Raw genomic sequence first — 20,868 nt, 5'->3', positions numbered from 1 at the left:
CTAAACTGTCGTTTAAGTTACACCGTATGTCGTTTTAGCTAACGGTTAAGTCGTATTTGTCCCAATAGAAGAAAAAGTACGAAGGACGAAACGACAGCGTCAAAGTAATGTAAAACGCGTTTAAAAGTAAAACTTGACATTACATGGAGCAGAAATTGTAACGTCCCAAATATATACATCATGCATATATAATAAAGACGTCATCATGCATAATATAGGAAAGCAGTCAAGAGTATTTAAGGATTACAGTCATCCTCAGAATAGTGCGGAAATTGACAATACGATTATTGGAATCTCCCGTGGAAAACACGGAAAATTTAAAACTTAAAATACACACAAATGTAATTAAACGAGTTCACGAAATAAGAATTAGTGAAGCTAGGTTGCAGCACTGCCGTCTCCATCAAGAGCTGCTCCCAAGGTATCCTCCCCGCCATCTGCTCCCATCCAAGTGGATTATCATCGCCAAATAACATATCCAAATTGGCACACAACACAAACAATGCAAGGGTGAGCTAGATATAAAAACATGTTATCTCCTAGCACAATTAATTCATGAAATCATTCATAGGTTCATATAAAATAACAATTTAAAGCATACTCATTGATCCATATTCACACACTCCCATGACATGTAAACATTCATCCAAACATGGTAAACTAACATCACAAGACTTGTTACTTTATACCCGACTCGTCCGGACTAGAATGATTACCGAGCTATGGCGGGTCTTGCACCCGTGGTGGCTTTATGAAACTTGGGCACTACCGCCCTGGCACTACCGCCCTGGCACTACCGCCTGGTGAAACTTTGGGGCACTACCGCCCGGCCACAATCACGAGGTTAATCCGTTATCACTCACCTTGGGTCATGTGGAAGCACCCAAGACTAGGACCTCCTGCTACTCCTCACCACATGGTTCAATCCTCTCTACATGAGAAGAAAGACCATTGGAGCTTCAGGATGACCCCCAAGACTGAGCTACCATGTAATCATTCTATACAACCCCAAAACACCACCATGTATCCTCTCCTTGAGGATCATGGAATTACGTTCATGAATCATACTGTTACTTTGAACCTTAACCCAAGCCATGAATAACCATATACCACCATATTATCTCAACAAATCCAACATATCTCATACATTCACATATTTTCAAATAAAACACGTCACAGACAATATTCCAACCATTGGTACACATAATTCAACCCAAGAGCAAAGGAACTTGGAATCCAACTTATTTGAAAAATACTATTTGGACGAGCACTATTCACCACCCAGGACGAACGCTATTAAGCCAAAAGGACGAACGCTAATTTCCAAATGAACGAACGCGAAATACCGAATGGACGAACGCTAATCACCTTGGACGAACGCTCAACGCACCACTTCTTTGGACGAACGCTCAGGAAGAGGACGAACGCTAAACTCAGAATTTAAATAATACCGAACGCTCACAAACTAAGGCCGAACACTCACAAACTAAGGCCGAACGCTCAAGATCAATTACTTAGGCCGAACGCTCAACTACCGAACACCAAATTCAATACTGGACGAGCGCTCAAAGATCAAACCTTGACAAGACCGAACGCTTACTATTTATACATACAGAAACAAAATCTACTAAGACCGAACGCTAATATCATTAAAACTCAACAAGAACGAACGCTAACGAACTCCTAACAGTATGAGACCGAACGCGCAACTTGGACGAATGTTCAATATCTGGACGAACGTTCTTAGGCATTTGGACGAACGTTATCTAACGCACACTATCTGGCGAACGCGATCTACAGAACGTTCACGAATACTCCAAAACCGATCGTTCGAGACCCAAAGTTTAAGGCCGAACGCTCTCTGCCGAACACTAATTCCTGAATATTATAAGAACGGACGTTATCGGATCCTAGGCCGAACGCTAAACCATTGGACACCATATTGAATTCATCATTGTTTGAACGAGCGTTAAAAGATCAACCATTATCAAGACCGAACGCTTGCAGTCTAAACCTCGAATACCTGTTCCGAGTCGAACGCTATATTTTACTAATCACATAAAAATACCGAACGCTCAAGATCCACACTTAACACTATCAAGTTAAGAACGAACGCTCAAGATTTCTACCCGAGAATACCAAGTTAAGAACGAACGCTTATACTTTCTTATACACCAAAGCCGAACGTTTAAGATTCAAACTTAGAATATCAAATGAAGACCGAACGCTACACTCACAACAATACCAAGTAAGAACGCTCTCCTCACAACCCTACCGAGGCCGAACGTTTAATATCACTTCCTGAGAATAGCAATTTATGGACGAACACCAACGATCACTATTTTACCATGACCGGACGCTCAAAATTGCAACCTATCAATTCAAGACCGAACGCTCAGGTTCACCAGCCGAGACTACCAAATTAGGACGAACGTCTACCATCCTCACCGAACCACACTTAACCGAACACAAGTCTCGACCGAACGGTATACTGAGAAAGAAGGACGAACGCTAACGCTCGCCGAACACAAAACCGAACGTTCTTGATATTCTGACCGACCACTGGTCGAGCACTGTGCGGACGAACGTTCAATATTTTGGCCGACCACTAATTGGTCGAGCCATTTGGACGAGCGTCCAATTTTCATCAAATTGGACGAACGCGCGTTTCTGCAGAATTCTGCAGAATCGCAGGTTTTCCAGAAAACCCAGAAAACCCAGAAATCCCAATTTTTCATCCCTTCCTTCCCAGATTTGCATTAAACACAACATATATCATCAATCAAACAAAAGATCTAGCTCCCCTTACCTCTTGAAGACTTCCTTGAATCACTTCCAGAGAGTTTGATTTCCTTCCAACTCCAAAAGTTCTCCTCCTCTTCTTTTCCCCAACTTGCAGAACCAAACCTTGCTTGCAGCTTCAACTTCACCTCTCTCAGAAACTTGGCAGCAATGATTTCACTCCCTAAGTGTAGACCCATACCCCTTTTTATCTCCCACGAGCCTCCCAAACTCTTCCCTCTTCCCCTCTTCTTCTCTTTCCTTTTCTTGTTTTCTTTTGGTTTTGTTTTCAAAGGGGAAGCAACGTTCACTGCCCCTTTGTGGCAGCGCACGTCCCTTCCTCCCCGTTCTCTTTTGTTTTTTTTTTTTTTTTTTTTTTTTTTAATTACGATTCCTTACATTATCCCCAACAACAAAAATTTTCGTCCTCGAAAATTAAGTCTCCCGGAACAAGTCGAAAAATTTTCTCTTTGTTCAAACCATCTGTTAACATAACCTTACCTCTAGATTGCCACTATAACTCAAAACCACAGCTCAAATAGTCTCCTTCGCCCATTGACCCACTCTTCCCATTCCAAAGCCATTAATACTTTTCACTTTAAAGTTGATCCTGTAGCTTGCAACCGAAGGCTCACTTATCTTCCTTGCCTGATACATGTTTCTTTCACACCTAAACTTACTTCTGACTCCTGAAGATTACTAAACACTCCTAACTCATGCTCATATGACAACACCAATATTGTTTCAAAGAATTCGTCCCTCACAAACTACTAATCCACAATTTTGAAAGCTCTTCATGCATACCTATTTCTGACAATAACATGCTCAGCATCATCTGCTGCGCTACTCTGCTCCTCATACTTCCTTACTAACCAATTTACTTAAAATGACACTTCCTTCATGACAACTATAACCAGCAAAAGATCACCCTCGAAGAACCTTTCTCAGGACTTTTATGGCCTTACCAAAACTCTGAGAACTCTCCCTTTGCATAATAGCCTTGTCATTCCATTTCCTCAACACTGCTTTCTACTCCACAAAACGACCATGCCTGAAATCACTCCTGATTGTCAAGACTTATACTAGACTATGCCAACATGTCCTCTATTTCTCTTCTGCGATTCCTCAACCTTGTAGTTCTCCTTATGATTATATTGAGTCTAAATATTATTGCTCTAACTCAATCTCCATCGTCCTCTTACACTACACGACTTAAACAGGAACCACCCAAAAATTTCGGACGCAGATGTTGCCTTAAGACCCCACTCCAAAGTGAATTCCACTTCTTCAAGTCATAAAATCCCATACTTGTTGCAGAAAACCAATCAAAACCCTTCCCTTGAATCACACCTCAAACTTACGAAAGAACAACATCATCTCTTCTTCATTTACAATTTGCAGACATCTTGAATTCTCATAACACTTGCTTCGATCTTTCGCTCAACTACACTTGATGCACCACCTTCGTTCTCCTTCCTTGTCAAGGAAGCACTCCATATAAACTTCAAACTTGAGCTCTTAGATTAACTCCACAAACGCCACATCACTCATACTTCTTCTTGTACTCATCCCGTCCAAATTAACTTAAAACCTTCTTCTTCAAGGATTGTCCTCTTCAACTCGGAGTCGTCAAAATATAAACCCTATCTTTAATCCTCTAAACCTCAAGATAATCTTAACCAATAATACCAATCCTCTGACCTTATCTGAACTTACTAACTTACTGCCTTCTGCATTCCATCATTCAATATCCACTTCTCTCTTGATCAAACTCAGCCGAACACTAAACATCACCATAAAACCATACACAAAGAAAATTAACTTTATCACAACATACAACTTCATAACTCTAAACATCTCAACCAACCCAAACTTCTCTGATCATTCTCGATACCCTCTTTAGCAACTTATACTACAACCACCCTTTATCATCTGTTCTAAAACCTTTCTTCTCCTTAACATATAGTTGAGCCAACTTTGTCGTAGACATTCTCAAATCAATTGCCAAGAAGTGAGCACTCTTGGTCAATCGGTCCACTATTACCCATATTGCGTCATGTTTTCGAATAGTGCGTGGCAAATGGTAACGAAGTCCATCGCGATGCTATCCCATTTCCACTCGGGAATCTCTAACGGTTGCAACAAACCTCCAGGTCTTTGATGTTCCACTTTTGCCTTTTGACAAGTCAAGCAAGAAGCCGAAAACTGTGCCACGTCCCTCTTCATACCCGACCACCAGAAGGACTTCTTGAGGTCTTGGTACATCTTTGTCATGCCTGGATGCATGCTAAAACGGATTTTGTGACCCTCCTCAAGGATTAACCTCTTCATTTCTGAATTGCTAGGGATACATACTCTGCCTTTGAACCTTAAGATATCATCAGTCCCCAATGCAAAATCTTTTCCTTGTTCCGTCCCAATCAAACTGGATGACGTTTGGAGCTCAACATCCTTCGACTGCTCTTCTTTAATACGCTTCAATAAGTCATTGGACACCACCAAATTACTGCATCTGATCCTGTCAGCTTCAAATTCTACCTGCAACCTCAAATCTCTGAAGCTTTTTACTAACTCAAGCTCTCTGATCATCAATGAGGAAATATGTACTGCCTTTCTTCTCAATGCATCCGCCACTACATTGGCTTTCCCGAGATGGTATAAAAGATCAAAGTCATAATCCTTAAGGAACTCCATCCATCTCCTTTGCCTCATGTTAAGCTCTTTCTGATCAAAGAGATATCTCAGGCTCTTATGATCACTAAACACCTGAAATTGCGCACCATACAGGTAGCGTCTCCAAATCTTCAAAGCAAAAACTACAGTTGCCAACTCCAAGTCATGAGTGGGGTAATTCTTCTCATGAACCTTGAGTTGTCTTGATGCATACGCTACTACCTTCTTCTCCTGCATCAGTACACACCCTAATCCCTGATGAGAGGCATCACAGAAAACCTCAAAAAGTTTACTCGTGTCAGGGATAACCAAAACTGGTGCACTAGTCAATCTTTTCTTTAGCTCTTGGAAGCTAGTCTCACAACGGTCTGTCCAAACAAAAGGTTGATCCTTCCTAGTCAGTTGTGTCAACGGCGCCACAATCCGTGAAAAGCTTTCAATAAAACGCCGATAGTAGCCCGCTAGACCCACAAAGCTCCTGACTTCTGTAACAGTCTTAGGTCTCTCCCACTGAAGTACTGCTTGCACCTTAGTGGGATCAACAACAATTCCTCCAGCTGAAATCACATGCCCAAGAAAAGGAACTTCTTTCATCCAAAACTCACACTTGGACAGCTTGACATACAATCTTCTTTCTCTCAGCACTTCAAGTACTGCCCTAAGGTGATCTTCATGTTCTTCCCGAGTTTTAGAATAGACAAGTATGTCATCTATAAACACCACCACAAACTTGTCCAAGAAGGGTCTAAAAATTCGATTCATATAGTCCATGAAGATGGCTGGAGCATTAGTCACACCAAAAGGCATAACTACATACTCATAGTGGCCATACCTGGACCTGAATGTCGTCTTCTGCACATCATCGGCTTTCACTAAAATTTGATGATAACCCGACCTCAAATCAATCTTGGAGAATACCGTAGCTCCGTGCAATTGATCTATCAGATCATCGATCCTCGGCAATGGATACTTGTTCTTGATCGTCAACTTATTCAGCTGTCGATAGTCAACGCACAACCTTGAGCTACTATCCTTCTTCTTTACTAGCAACACTGGCGCACCCCACGGCGAAGCACTTGGCCGGATAAATTGTTTCTCTAACAACTCTTCAATCTGCTTCTTCAACTCAGCCAACTCAGCTGGTGCCATCCGATAAGGGGCCATGGATACTGGTCCTGCTCCTGCGACCAAATCAATAGAGAACTCTACTTCTCGTGGAGGAGGTAAACCAGGAACTTCTTCAGGGAAAACATCCATGAAGTCATTCACAACCAGAAGGTCTACACTCTGGTTCACAAGAGCTGAAAAGTTTACATTGGGAGTCCCATCCTTATGGAACATGATTAGGAAACAACTGGCACCCTCATTACTCTTATTAAGACGTTTTCTGTTCTTAAAACTTCTAGTTAGATATACACCTTACTATATAGATTCGGGGGAAATGGTAAGTCATACCATTTACACTCAATTCTTCACAGAGAAGACATGGCAAACCCACAACACAAAGGTCATCCTAAGGACGAACTGCTCTGATACCATAAATGTAACGTCCCAAATATATACATCATGCATATATAATAAAGACGTCATCATGCATAATATAGGAAAGCAGTCAAGAGTATTTAAGGATTACAGTCATCCTCAGAATAGTGCGAAAATTGACAATACGATTATTGGAATCTCCCGTGGAAAACACGGAAAATTTAAAACTTAAAATACACACAAATGTAATTAAACGAGTTCACGAAATAAGAATTAGTGAAGCTAGGTTGCAGCACTGCCGTCTCCATCAAGAGCTGCTCCCAAGGTATCCTCCCCGCCATCTGCTCCCATCCAAGTGGATTATCATCGCCAAATAACATATCCAAATTGGCACACAACACAAACAATGCAAGGGTGAGCTAGATATAAAAACATGTTATCTCCTAGCACAATTAATTCATGAAATCATTCATAGGTTCATATAAAATAACAATTTAAAGCATACTCATTGATCCATATTCACACACTCCCATGACATGTAAACATTCATCCAAACATGGTAAACTAACATCACAAGACTATTTACTTTATACCCGACTCGTCCGGACTAGAATGATTACCGAGCTATGGCGGGTCTTGCACCCGTGGTGGCTTTATGAAACTTGGGCACTACCGCCCTGGCACTACCGCCTGGTGAAACTTTGGGGCACTACCGCCCGGCCACAATCACGAGGTTAATCCGTTATCACTCACCTTGGGTCATGTGGAAGCACCCAAGACTAGGACCTCCTGCTACTCCTCACCACATGGTTCAATCCTCTCTACATGAGAAGAAAGACCATTGGAGCTTCAGGATGACCCCCAAGACTGAGCTACCATGTAATCATTCTATACAACCCCAAAACACCACCATGTATCCTCTCCTTGAGGATCATGGAATTACGTTCATGAATCATACTGTTACTTTGAACCTTAACCCAAGCCATGAATAACCATATACCACCATATTATCTCAACAAATCCAACATATCTCATACATTCACATATTTTCAAATAAAACACGTCACAGACAATATTCCAACCATTGGTACACATAATTCAACCCAAGAGCAAAGGAACTTGGAATCCAACTTATTTGAAAAATACTATTTGGACGAGCACTATTCACCACCCAGGACGAACGCTATTAAGCCAAAAGGACGAACGCTAATTTCCAAATGAACGAACGCGAAATACCGAATGGACGAACGCTAATCACCTTGGACGAACGCTCAACGCACCACTTCTTTGGACGAACGCTCAGGAAGAGGACGAACGCTAAACTCAGAATTTAAATAATACCGAACGCTCACAAACTAAGGCCGAACACTCACAAACTAAGGCCGAACGCTCAAGATCAATTACTTAGGCCGAACGCTCAACTACCGAACACCAAATTCAATACTGGACGAGCGCTCAAAGATCAAACCTTGACAAGACCGAACGCTTACTATTTATACATACAGAAACAAAATCTACTAAGACCGAACGCTAATATCATTAAAACTCAACAAGAACGAACGCTAACGAACTCCTAACAGTATGAGACCGAACGCGCAACTTGGACGAATGTTCAATATCTGGACGAACGTTCTTAGGCATTTGGACGAACGTTATCTAACGCACACTATCTGGCGAACGCGATCTACAGAACGTTCACGAATACTCCAAAACCGATCGTTCGAGACCCAAAGTTTAAGGCCGAACGCTCTCTGCCGAACACTAATTCCTGAATATTATAAGAACGGACGTTATCGGATCCTAGGCCGAACGCTAAACCATTGGACACCATATTGAATTCATCATTGTTTGAACGAGCGTTAAAAGATCAACCATTATCAAGACCGAACGCTTGCAGTCTAAACCTCGAATACCTGTTCCGAGTCGAACGCTATATTTTACTAATCACATAAAAATACCGAACGCTCAAGATCCACACTTAACACTATCAAGTTAAGAACGAACGCTCAAGATTTCTACCCGAGAATACCAAGTTAAGAACGAACGCTTATACTTTCTTATACACCAAAGCCGAACGTTTAAGATTCAAACTTAGAATATCAAATGAAGACCGAACGCTACACTCACAACAATACCAAGTAAGAACGCTCTCCTCACAACCCTACCGAGGCCGAACGTTTAATATCACTTCCTGAGAATAGCAATTTATGGACGAACACCAACGATCACTATTTTACCATGACCGGACGCTCAAAATTGCAACCTATCAATTCAAGACCGAACGCTCAGGTTCACCAGCCGAGACTACCAAATTAGGACGAACGTCTACCATCCTCACCGAACCACACTTAACCGAACACAAGTCTCGACCGAACGGTATACTGAGAAAGAAGGACGAACGCTAACGCTCGCCGAACACAAAACCGAACGTTCTTGATATTCTGACCGACCACTGGTCGAGCACTGTGCGGACGAACGTTCAATATTTTGGCCGACCACTAATTGGTCGAGCCATTTGGACGAGCGTCCAATTTTCATCAAATTGGACGAACGCGCGTTTCTGCAGAATTCTGCAGAATCGCAGGTTTTCCAGAAAACCCAGAAAACCCAGAAATCCCAATTTTTCATCCCTTCCTTCCCAGATTTGCATTAAACACAACATATATCATCAATCAAACAAAAGATCTAGCTCCCCTTACCTCTTGAAGACTTCCTTGAATCACTTCCAGAGAGTTTGATTTCCTTCCAACTCCAAAAGTTCTCCTCCTCTTCTTTTCCCCAACTTGCAGAACCAAACCTTGCTTGCAGCTTCAACTTCACCTCTCTCAGAAACTTGGCAGCAATGATTTCACTCCCTAAGTGCAGACCCATACCCCTTTTTATCTCCCACGAGCCTCCCAAACTCTTCCCTCTTCCCCTCTTCTTCTCTTTCCTTTTCTTGTTTTCTTTTGGTTTTGTTTTCAAAGGGGAAGCAACGTTCACTGCCCCTTTGTGGCAGCGCACGTCCCTTCCTCCCCGTTCTCTTTTGTTTTTTTTTTTTTTTTTTTTTTTTTTTTTTTTAATTACGATTCCTTACAGAAATAGTTTATATATATATATATATAACCCAAATTGCTAACAGAAAATTTTTAAAAAGATACAATATATTTAAATTTTTATAATTATTTTTTCGTTTTCTGACAAAAAGCGTCTCATACTTTATGTTAGAAAATTTCTATATGTTATTATTAAAATATAGTTTATTAAATTTCTGGTTTATTAATTTTCAGAAGTTAACTTAATATTATTATAAATCTTCAAGAGTTAAAATTACTATCGTGACTTATAGGTTATATTATAGTTAATGTGTGTGTCTTGAACTATTTGATCAGTTTTAACTAAGTCGCAAAACTATTTTTTATTGGATTTTAAATTTGTATTTATTTTTAATTAGATCTTTAACACTAATTTTTATTAATAGAGTAAATAGACGATACATGAATAAAAAAGAAAATACAAGTTCAAGAATTTAATTGGAAAAATATTGAATTGTTTAGTAACCTTATAAAAACAAATTACTTTAATTGTCGCTTGCTAAAATATACAAATGTAAGGACCTTGTTTTCTTAAAGGGGTGGAGAAGCATTTAATGCTGGGGGACACTAGCTGCCATAGGGGGAGGTGGGGTTTTGTTTTATTTGGAAAAATTGGGGAGACGCACGTCCGGGTTTTTCTCTCATGATGGGCACCATTCAACAAAGCTGCAGGCGTAGGAGATAAAAAGGGGTGCTGGGTGCTTGATTGGGAGAGGAAACTCTTGCTGCAAATTGGTGAAGGAGGTGAAGTTCAGAGGTGCTGGAGTTGCAACGAGGCTTTAGATTACAAGTCTTGGAGGAGATTGAAAGGTGTTCGGTACTGCATCTGGATGAGTGCAAGGCTTGCTGGAGAGGAGAAGTGAAGAACTGTTGGAGTTGGAAGGAGATCCAGACACTGCAAATCTTTTGGAGAAAGATTCAAGATTCGCAAAGGAAGTCTTCAAGAGGTAAGGGGAGCTAGATATATTTGTTTGATTGTTGAATTTTGTTATGCTTGATGCAAATCTGGGTAAAATCTGGGAAGAAAGGTTGAATTTGATGTTTCTGGAAAACTGATTCTGCAGAAATTCTGCAGAACCGTTCGTCCAATTTGGTTTCAAATTGGACGTTCGTCCCAAAATGGCTTAGCCAATAAACGTTCGGTATCTTTCTGAACGTTCGCCCAATTTAATCAAATTTCTAAACGTTCGGTATTTTTCTGAACGTTCGCCCAAAGTATCCAATTTCTGAACGTTCGTCCAAAGCAGTCAAATTGTGACGCTCGTCCACATGGCTCGCCAAAATATATGAGCGTTCGCTTTAGTCCTTAAAATGTAGCGTTCGTCCTCCAATATTAGCGTAACGTTTGTCCTTCTGTAAGAGTGTAGCGTTCATCTTTACCTATGAGTGTAGTGTTCGTTCTTACTGATAGCAATGTTCAGTTTTGATGAGATATTCTGATTGTGAACGTTCATTCTCGGTTTTGTTGTTGAGCGTTCGTCCAAATTATCCTGTGGCCGTTCGTCCGTGCAGTGTTCAACAATGGTAGTGTTCGTTATGAATGTGAACGTTCAGCTTTAAGTTAACATCTTAGATTCCCATCTTGAGCGTTCGGCCAGATTCGTATAGTGTCCGTCCATTCGGTGAAAATAGCGTTCGGCCTTATGGTGGGATCGCTGAAATAGCGTTCGACCATATGGTGCTCAATTCGTAGCGTTCGGCCTATTCTCATAGCGTCCGTTCAGATTGTGCTCGTTAGCGTTCGGCCAAGTAGTCAACTATAGCGTTCGGTTTTCGCGTTCGGCAAATGGCATTCGGCATTTAATTATGAGCATTCGACGTGACCTGAGGACGTCCGTCCAAATCGTGTTCGGTCTGGTGATTGGAAAGTTACGTTCGTCCAGATAGCGTTCGTCCAAAGCAATTTGGACGTTCGGCCAAATAGTGTTCGGCTCGTATATGGCGTTCGTTCAGAACGTGCGTCCCATGGTGTTCGGTGAATAGTGCTCGACCAATTAATACTCTACACAAAATGTATTCTAAATCCATTTTTTTATTAAATTGAACTATGTGCATAAATGTTTGGAATGTATACCGTGATGAGATTTATGTGAAAGTATGTGAATGCATGAGAATGTATGAAATATGATTACTGAGATGATATGATTGTAAATGTAAATGATGTATGTGAGTATGAAGTGGACATCTCAGGGAGAGATGACTATGTGATGTTGTGGTTGTTGAGTATAACTGTAGTGAACCTAGGATCGGTCTGTCTATCCCTACACTCAAAGCATTGTTCATGCTCACATAGAGAAGAACAGTGTCAGTGGTGAGAGTAGAGGGAGGTCCTCGTCTATAGCCTTTGATGGCAGAGATAGGCAGGTTGGGGATTTACCTTGCTAGTGTTGGAGAAAGACCAACAGACTATGCGAGTGCAAAGACGACTGTTGGTTCGACAGTTATACAAATCCGGATGAGTCATATGTGTGGATTTACCTTGCATAGTGTTGGGAAGTGCCAGCAGAACTATGCGAGTGTAAAGATGTGTGAGTCGTGGTTCAATGAGCATGCTATAATTGTTCTTTTATATAAATCTATGTATGATACCATGAGTTAACTGTGATATTGATATAACATGTTTTTTTTATATATCTAGCTCACCCTTGCACTGTTTGTGTTGTGTGCTGTTTGGGTATGTTTCTTTGGCGATGATCATCCACTTGGATGGGAGCAGACGTTGTTGAGGAAATCCCTTTGGAGCAAGAGCTGGAGGATACTAAGGTTGCAGAGTAGTCTTCTTAGGAGTTTCCCATCTGAACACATGTAGTGTTCGAATCTATAAACTGTTGAAGTTTAAATTTCAGTTCCTTTTATTTCTGGATGACTGTAATTTCATATTTAATTACACGTCATGATCCGACTGTTCTCTTTATTGGAATGTTGACGTCTTTATTATGTAATAATTGTTATTATATAATCGGGATGTTACATTAATGGTATCAGAGCAGTTCTTTCCTTAGAAACCTGTAGGTTGTGGGTGTGTTTCGTTTGTGATTGTGTACTCTGGTCTCGCATAAGAGATTGTGTTGATGGCCTTTCTTTCTGTGTGAACAGAAGATGGCACCTACGTCTCCTCATCGTTCTCCTCCGCGAGTCGATCAACCTGATTCTAATCAGATGCTGAATGCGGTACTCCAGGCGTTGCAACAGCAGAATGCTACGTTGATTCAACAGAATACCTTTGCATTGCAAAATCTTGAAGCCGCAAGGGTATCGGCAGAGAACGCGAGAATGTCTTCCGAAAACACTCAGAGGGAGTTGATGGAATTTATGACTAATGCTAGGACTCCTCCAAGTGTTTCTTCCGTTGCTATTCCTGCGCAAGAGTGGAGTTTGGAGAGTTTTCTCCAACATCGCCCAGCAAAATTCACTGGCAAGTGTAACCCTGATGAAGCTGATCACTGGTTTGGGGACATGGAGAGGATATTTGAAGCCAAGGGGTGTCCTAATGAGAAGAAGTTAGCCTATACTCAATATCTGCTTACCGGAGAAGCTGGCCATTGGTGGAACAGCATGAAGATGATCCTTGAAAGGAGTGGGACTCCTATTACTTGGGAGTTGTTTAAGACCAAATTTTACACTGAGTACTTCCCAGACAGTGTGAGATTTGCGAAGGAAGTGGAATTCCTAGAGCTGGTGCAAGGCAACAGATCGGTGTCGGAATATGCAAACCGCTTCAAACATTTGCTTCGTTTCAACACTATGGCAGTAGATGAAGAGTGGCAGTGCAGAAAATTTGAGAATGGCTTGAGGAAGGATATCAAGTTGTTGGTAAAAGGGTTACGCATCAGAGAGTTCCCTACATTGGTGGAGATGTCTCGTGATCTAGAGAAGACAAAGAGTGAATCTGAGGGACAGCAGAATCAGCCTGCTAGGAATGGGGGACCACCTGGATCTCGTGGTGGAATTAGCATTAAGAAGACGCCTTACGCTAGACCATCCTTCTCTTCTGGGTCTAAGAGTCCATCCTATCAACCAACTGTGCAGTCAGGACCATCTGGACCATCCGGTACCGTTAAATGCTTTAAATGTGGAGGACCTCATTATCGAAGCGACTGCCCTCTTAGAAAAAGAGCAGTGAAGTGTTTCAAGTGCGGGAAAGAGGGACACTTTGCTGATGAGTGTACTTCTGCAATAGGATCAGGGTCTCAAGCACCGAGGACTGGTTTGCCCCCACCCAGGGAAGGTAGCAAACCTCAGACGACGGGCAGAGTGTATGCCTTGGTTGGATCAGAGGCGGTCAACTCAGGTAACATCCTCAATTGTAGTTGTTCATTTCTTGGTGTGCTTTGTGTTGTGCTTTTGATTTAAGGGCAACACACTCCTTCATGGCGAAGGCACGTGTTGAAAAGTTTGGTATGTCTGTAGAAGAGTTAGGCGTTGATCTGTTGGTGTCTACACCAACATCAGGATTAATCGGGACGTCTTTGTGTGTATCCGTTATTCGATTGTCGTAGAAGGGCGTCGTTTCAAGGTAAACCTCATCTGTTTACCTTTGCGAGGATTAGAAGTATTTCAAGGATGGATTGGTTATCCATCAATCGCATCCTTATCAACTGCGATGATAAGGAGATGTCGTTTCCAGATGAAGACAAAGATGCCTTTGTCGATCGGCGTCGTGAAGCAAGACCTCCTGGAAGGTGATAGTTGCTTCTTAGTGTTATCGCATATAGAAGCGACGCAAGTTTCATATCATGCGGCGCAGTGGAGTTAGAGTGTAAAACTTGCAATTGTGAACGACTTCTTGGATGTTTTCCTAAAGAAGTTCCTGGTTTACCTCCTCCACGTGAGGTGGAATTTTCTATTAATTTGGTCTCAGGAGCAGGACCAGTTTCTATAACTCCTTATAGGATGATTCCAGCAGAATTGGTAAAGTTAAGGAAACAGATTGAAGACCTGTTGGAAAAACAGTTTATCCGACCTAGTGCTTCGCCTTGGGGAGCACCAGTGTTACTAGTAAAGAAGAAAGATGGTGGTTCGAGATTGTGCGTTGATTATCGGCAACTGAATAAGTTGACGATCAAGAATAAGTATCCGTTGCCGAGAATAGATGATTTGAAGGATCAACTACACGGAGCTACAATATTCTCTAAGATTGATCTGAGGTCGGGTTATCATCAAATCTTAGTAAAAGCGGATGATGTGCAGAAGATGGCGTTCAGATCTAGATATGGCCACTATGAGTATGTGGTTATGCCGTTTGGCGTGACTAATGCTCCAGCCATTTTCATGGACTATATGAATCGAATTTTCAGACTTTCTTGGACAAGTTCGTGGTGGTATTTATAGATGACATACTTGTCTATTCTAAGATTTGAGAAGGACATGAAGATCACCTTAGTATAGTACTTGGAGTACTGAGAAAAAGAAGATTGTATACCAAGTTGGCTAAGAGAAAATCTTGGATGGTAGAGCAGGCAACTCTACCGGGAGTCAAGGGACAAGATAAGAGAAACTTACTTGTTCTAGTAAGCTTAATTTTCGAGGACGAAAATTTTTGTTGTTGGGGAGAATGTAAGGACCTTGTTTTCTTAAAGGGGTGGAGAAGCATTTAATGCTGGGGGACACTAGCTGCCATAGGGGGAGGTGGGGTTTTGTTTTATTTGGAAAAATTGGGGAGACGCACGTCCGGGTTTTTCTCTCATGATGGGCACCATTCAACAAAGCTGCAGGCGTAGGAGATAAAAAGGGGTGCTGGGTGCTTGATTGGGAGAGGAAACTCTTGCTGCAAATTGGTGAAGGAGGTGAAGTTCAGAGGTGCTGGAGTTGCAACGAGGCTTTAGATTACAAGTCTTGGAGGAGATTGAAAGGTGTTCGGTACTGCATCTGGATGAGTGCAAGGCTTGTTGGAGAGGAGAAGTGAAGAACTGTTGGAGTTGGAAGGAGATCCAGACACTGCAAATCTTTTGGAGAAAGATTCAAGATTCGCAAAGGAAGTCTTCAAGAGGTAAGGGGAGCTAGATATATTTGTTTGATTGTTGAATTTTGTTATGCTTGATGCAAATCTGGGTAAAATCTGGGAAGAAAGGTTGAATTTGATGTTTCTGGAAAACTGATTCTGCAGAAATTCTGCAGAACCGTTCGTCCAATTTGGTTTCAAATTGGACGTTCGTCCCAAAATGGCTTAGCCAATAAACGTTCGGTATCTTTCTGAACGTTCGCCCAATTTAATCAAATTTCTAAACGTTCGGTATTTTTCTGAACGTTCGCCCAAAGTATCCAATTTCTGAACGTTCGTCCAAAGCAGTCAAATTGTGACGCTCGTCCACATGGCTCGCCAAAATATATGAGCGTTCGCTTTAGTCCTTAAAATGTAGCGTTCGTCCTCCAATATTAGCGTAACGTTTGTCCTTCTGTAAGAGTGTAGCGTTCATCTTTACCTATGAGTGTAGTGTTCGTTCTTACTGATAGCAGTGTTCAGTTTTGATGAGATATTCTGATTGTGAACGTTCATTCTCGGTTTTGTTGTTGAGCGTTCGTCCAAATTATCCTGTGGCCGTTCGTCCGTGCAGTGTTCGACAATGGTAGTGTTCGTTCTGAATGTGAACGTTCAGCTTTAAGTTAACATCTTAGATTCCCATCTTGAGCGTTCGGCCAGATTCGTATAGTGTCCGTCCATTCGGTGAAAATAGCGTTCGGCCTTATGGTGGGATCGCTGAAATAGCGTTCGACCATATGGTGCTCAATTCGTAGCGTTCGGCCTATTCTCATAGCGTCCGTTCAGATTGTGCTCGTTAGCGTTCGGCCAAGTAGTCAACTATAGCGTTCGGTTTTCGCGTTCGGCAAATGGCATTCGGCATTTAATTATGAGCATTCGACGTGACCTGAGGACGTCCGTCCAAATCGTGTTCGGTCTGGTGATTGGAAAGTTACGTTCGTCCAGATAGCGTTCGTCCAAAGCAATTTGGACGTTCGGCCAAATAGTGTTCGGCTCGTATATGGCGTTCGTTCAGAACGTGCGTCCCATGGTGTTCGGTGAATAGTGCTCGACCAATTAATACTCTACACAAAATGTATTCTAAATCCATTTTTTTATTAAATTGAACTATGTGCATAAATGTTTGGAATGTATACCGTGATGAGATTTATGTGAAAGTATGTGAATGCATGAGAATGTATGAAATATGATTACTGAGATGATATGATTGTAAATGTAAATGATGTATGTGAGTATGAAGTGGACATCTCAGGGAGAGATGACTATGTGATGTTGTGGTTGTTGAGTATAACTGTAGTGAACCTAGGATCGGTCTGTCTATCCCTACACTCAAAGCATTGTTCATGCTCACATAGAGAAGAACAGTGTCAGTGGTGAGAGTAGAGGGAGGTCCTCGTCTATAGCCTTTGATGGCAGAGATAGGCAGGTTGGGGATTTACCTTGCTAGTGTTGGAGAAAGACCAACAGACTATGCGAGTGCAAAGACGACTGTTGGTTCGACAGTTATACAAATCCGGATGAGTCATATGTGTGGATTTACCTTGCATAGTGTTGGGAAGTGCCAGCAGAACTATGCGAGTGTAAAGATGTGTGAGTCGTGGTTCAATGAGCATGCTATAATTGTTCTTTTATATAAATCTATGTATGATACCATGAGTTAACTGTGATATTGATATAACATGTTTTTTTTATATATCTAGCTCACCCTTGCACTGTTTGTGTTGTGTGCTGTTTGGGTATGTTTCTTTGGCGATGATCATCCACTTGGATGGGAGCAGACGTTGTTGAGGAAATCCCTTTGGAGCAAGAGCTGGAGGATACTAAGGTTGCAGAGTAGTCTTCTTAGGAGTTTCCCATCTGAACACATGTAGTGTTCGAATCTATAAACTGTTGAAGTTTAAATTTCAGTTCCTTTTATTTCTGGATGACTGTAATTTCATATTTAATTACACGTCATGATCCGACTGTTCTCTTTATTGGAATGTTGACGTCTTTATTATGTAATAATTGTTATTATATAATCGGGATGTTACATTAATGGTATCAGAGCAGTTCTTTCCTTAGAAACCTGTAGGTTGTGGGTGTGTTTCGTTTGTGATTGTGTACTCTGGTCTCGCATAAGAGATTGTGTTGATGGCCTTTCTTTCTGTGTGAACAGAAGATGGCACCTACGTCTCCTCATCGTTCTCCTCCGCGAGTCGATCAACCTGATTCTAATCAGATGCTGAATGCGGTACTCCAGGCGTTGCAACAGCAGAATGCTACGTTGATTCAACAGAATACCTTTGCATTGCAAAATCTTGAAGCCGCAAGGGTATCGGCAGAGAACGCGAGAATGTCTTCCGAAAACACTCAGAGGGAGTTGATGGAATTTATGACTAATGCTAGGACTCCTCCAAGTGTTTCTTCCGTTGCTATTCCTGCGCAAGAGTGGAGTTTGGAGAGTTTTCTCCAACATCGCCCAGCAAAATTCACTGGCAAGTGTAACCCTGATGAAGCTGATCACTGGTTTGGGGACATGGAGAGGATATTTGAAGCCAAGGGGTGTCCTAATGAGAAGAAGTTAGCCTATACTCAATATCTGCTTACCGGAGAAGCTGGCCATTGGTGGAACAGCATGAAGATGATCCTTGAAAGGAGTGGGACTCCTATTACTTGGGAGTTGTTTAAGACCAAATTTTACACTGAGTACTTCCCAGACAGTGTGAGATTTGCGAAGGAAGTGGAATTCCTAGAGCTGGTGCAAGGCAACAGATCGGTGTCGGAATATGCAAACCGCTTCAAACATTTGCTTCGTTTCAACACTATGGCAGTAGATGAAGAGTGGCAGTGCAGAAAATTTGAGAATGGCTTGAGGAAGGATATCAAGTTGTTGGTAAAAGGGTTACGCATCAGAGAGTTCCCTACATTGGTGGAGATGTCTCGTGATCTAGAGAAGACAAAGAGTGAATCTGAGGGACAGCAGAATCAGCCTGCTAGGAATGGGGGACCACCTGGATCTCGTGGTGGAATTAGCATTAAGAAGACGCCTTACGCTAGACCATCCTTCTCTTCTGGGTCTAAGAGTCCATCCTATCAACCAACTGTGCAGTCAGGACCATCTGGACCATCCGGTACCGTTAAATGCTTTAAATGTGGAGGACCTCATTATCGAAGCGACTGCCCTCTTAGAAAAAGAGCAGTGAAGTGTTTCAAGTGCGGGAAAGAGGGACACTTTGCTGATGAGTGTACTTCTGCAATAGGATCAGGGTCTCAAGCACCGAGGACTGGTTTGCCCCCACCCAGGGAAGGTAGCAAACCTCAGACGACGGGCAGAGTGTATGCCTTGGTTGGATCAGAGGCGGTCAACTCAGGTAACATCCTCAATTGTAGTTGTTCATTTCTTGGTGTGCTTTGTGTTGTGCTTTTGATTTAAGGGCAACACACTCCTTCATGGCGAAGGCACGTGTTGAAAAGTTTGGTATGTCTGTAGAAGAGTTAGGCGTTGATCTGTTGGTGTCTACACCAACATCAGGATTAATCGGGACGTCTTTGTGTGTATCCGTTATTCGATTGTCGTAGAAGGGCGTCGTTTCAAGGTAAACCTCATCTGTTTACCTTTGCGAGGATTAGAAGTATTTCAAGGATGGATTGGTTATCCATCAATCGCATCCTTATCAACTGCGATGATAAGGAGATGTCGTTTCCAGATGAAGACAAAGATGCCTTTGTCGATCGGCGTCGTGAAGCAAGACCTCCTGGAAGGTGATAGTTGCTTCTTAGTGTTATCGCATATAGAAGCGACGCAAGTTTCATATCATGCGGCGCAGTGGAGTTAGAGTGTAAAACTTGCAATTGTGAACGACTTCTTGGATGTTTTCCTAAAGAAGTTCCTGGTTTACCTCCTCCACGTGAGGTGGAATTTTCTATTAATTTGGTCTCAGGAGCAGGACCAGTTTCTATAACTCCTTATAGGATGATTCCAGCAGAATTGGTAAAGTTAAGGAAACAGATTGAAGACCTGTTGGAAAAACAGTTTATCCGACCTAGTGCTTCGCCTTGGGGAGCACCAGTGTTACTAGTAAAGAAGAAAGATGGTGGTTCGAGATTGTGCGTTGATTATCGGCAACTGAATAAGTTGACGATCAAGAATAAGTATCCGTTGCCGAGAATAGATGATTTGAAGGATCAACTACACGGAGCTACAATATTCTCTAAGATTGATCTGAGGTCGGGTTATCATCAAATCTTAGTAAAAGCGGATGATGTGCAGAAGATGGCGTTCAGATCTAGATATGGCCACTATGAGTATGTGGTTATGCCGTTTGGCGTGACTAATGCTCCAGCCATTTTCATGGACTATATGAATCGAATTTTCAAACTTTCTTGGACAAGTTCGTGGTGGTATTTATAGATGACATACTTGTCTATTCTAAGATTTGAGAAGGACATGAAGATCACCTTAGTATAGTACTTGGAGTACTGAGAAAAAGAAGATTGTATACCAAGTTGGCTAAGAGAAAATCTTGGATGGTAGAGCAGGCAACTCTACCGGGAGTCAAGGGACAAGATAAGAGAAACTTACTTGTTCTAGTAAGCTTAATTTTCGAGGACGAAAATTTTTGTTGTTGGGGAGAATGTAAGGACCTTGTTTTCTTAAAGGGGTGGAGAAGCATTTAATGCTGGGGGACACTAGCTGCCATAGGGGGAGGTGGGGTTTTGTTTTATTTGGAAAAATTGGGGAGACGCACGTCCGGGTTTTTCTCTCATGATGGGCACCATTCAACAAAGCTGCAGGCGTAGGAGATAAAAAGGGGTGCTGGGTGCTTGATTGGGAGAGGAAACTCTTGCTGCAAATTGGTGAAGGAGGTGAAGTTCAGAGGTGCTGGAGTTGCAACG

The 20,868-nt window shown here is 42.0% G+C and overlaps 2 protein-coding genes and 1 long non-coding RNA gene across 3 annotated transcripts; 2 read left to right on the top strand and 1 right to left on the bottom strand.

The window, feature by feature from the left end:
- Positions 1 to 187: 187 nt before the first annotated feature.
- Positions 188 to 4,666, bottom strand: LOC148198592 (uncharacterized). The gene is made up of 2 exons (XR_015779912.1): positions 2,810 to 4,666; positions 188 to 437 (listed from the first exon to the last, which is right to left on the bottom strand). It is a non-coding gene; the product is annotated as an uncharacterized LOC148198592 (long non-coding RNA).
- A 5,875-nt stretch (positions 4,667 to 10,541) lies between these two features.
- On the top strand, positions 10,542 to 15,341 carry LOC148198591 (uncharacterized). The gene is made up of 3 exons (XM_088115864.1): positions 10,542 to 10,957; positions 12,727 to 14,301; positions 14,815 to 15,341. Exons 2-3 carry the CDS (start codon positions 13,110 to 13,112, stop codon positions 15,339 to 15,341), a joined length of 1,719 nt encoding a protein of 572 aa, XP_087971990.1. The 5' UTR covers positions 10,542 to 10,957; positions 12,727 to 13,109.
- Positions 15,342 to 15,583: 242 nt separating this feature from the next.
- On the top strand, positions 15,584 to 20,440 carry LOC148198590 (uncharacterized). Its single transcript, XM_088115863.1, has 4 exons — positions 15,584 to 15,999; positions 17,769 to 19,343; positions 19,857 to 20,299; positions 20,384 to 20,440. Exons 2-4 carry the CDS (start codon positions 18,152 to 18,154, stop codon positions 20,438 to 20,440), a joined length of 1,692 nt encoding a protein of 563 aa, XP_087971989.1. The 5' UTR covers positions 15,584 to 15,999; positions 17,769 to 18,151.
- The last annotated feature ends 428 nt before the right edge of the window (positions 20,441 to 20,868 follow it).

Source organism: Vigna umbellata, chromosome 5, assembly GCF_029865625.1.
Source record: "Vigna umbellata cultivar VRB3 chromosome 5, Vumbellata_1.0, whole genome shotgun sequence".
In the NCBI taxonomy this organism is placed as follows: Eukaryota; Viridiplantae; Streptophyta; class Magnoliopsida; order Fabales; family Fabaceae; genus Vigna; species Vigna umbellata.
Note: the sequence above shows the minus strand (reverse complement) of the source record. Positions and strands in the feature narration are given on the sequence as shown.

Bases quoted from the DNA above. Each gene is read 5' to 3' on its own strand.
- LOC148198590 (XM_088115863.1), top strand. From the start codon at position 18,152: ATGGCACCTACGTCTCCTCATCGTTCTCCTCCGCGAGTCGATCAACCT. The intron at 19,344-19,856 runs GTAACATCCTCA...GTTTTCCTAAAG, and splicing joins ATCAGAGGCGGTCAACTCAG to AAGTTCCTGGTTTACCTCCT. The intron at 20,300-20,383 runs GTGACTAATGCT...TGGTATTTATAG, and splicing joins ATGTGGTTATGCCGTTTGGC to ATGACATACTTGTCTATTCT.
- LOC148198591 (XM_088115864.1), top strand. From the start codon at position 13,110: ATGGCACCTACGTCTCCTCATCGTTCTCCTCCGCGAGTCGATCAACCT. The intron at 14,302-14,814 runs GTAACATCCTCA...GTTTTCCTAAAG, and splicing joins ATCAGAGGCGGTCAACTCAG to AAGTTCCTGGTTTACCTCCT.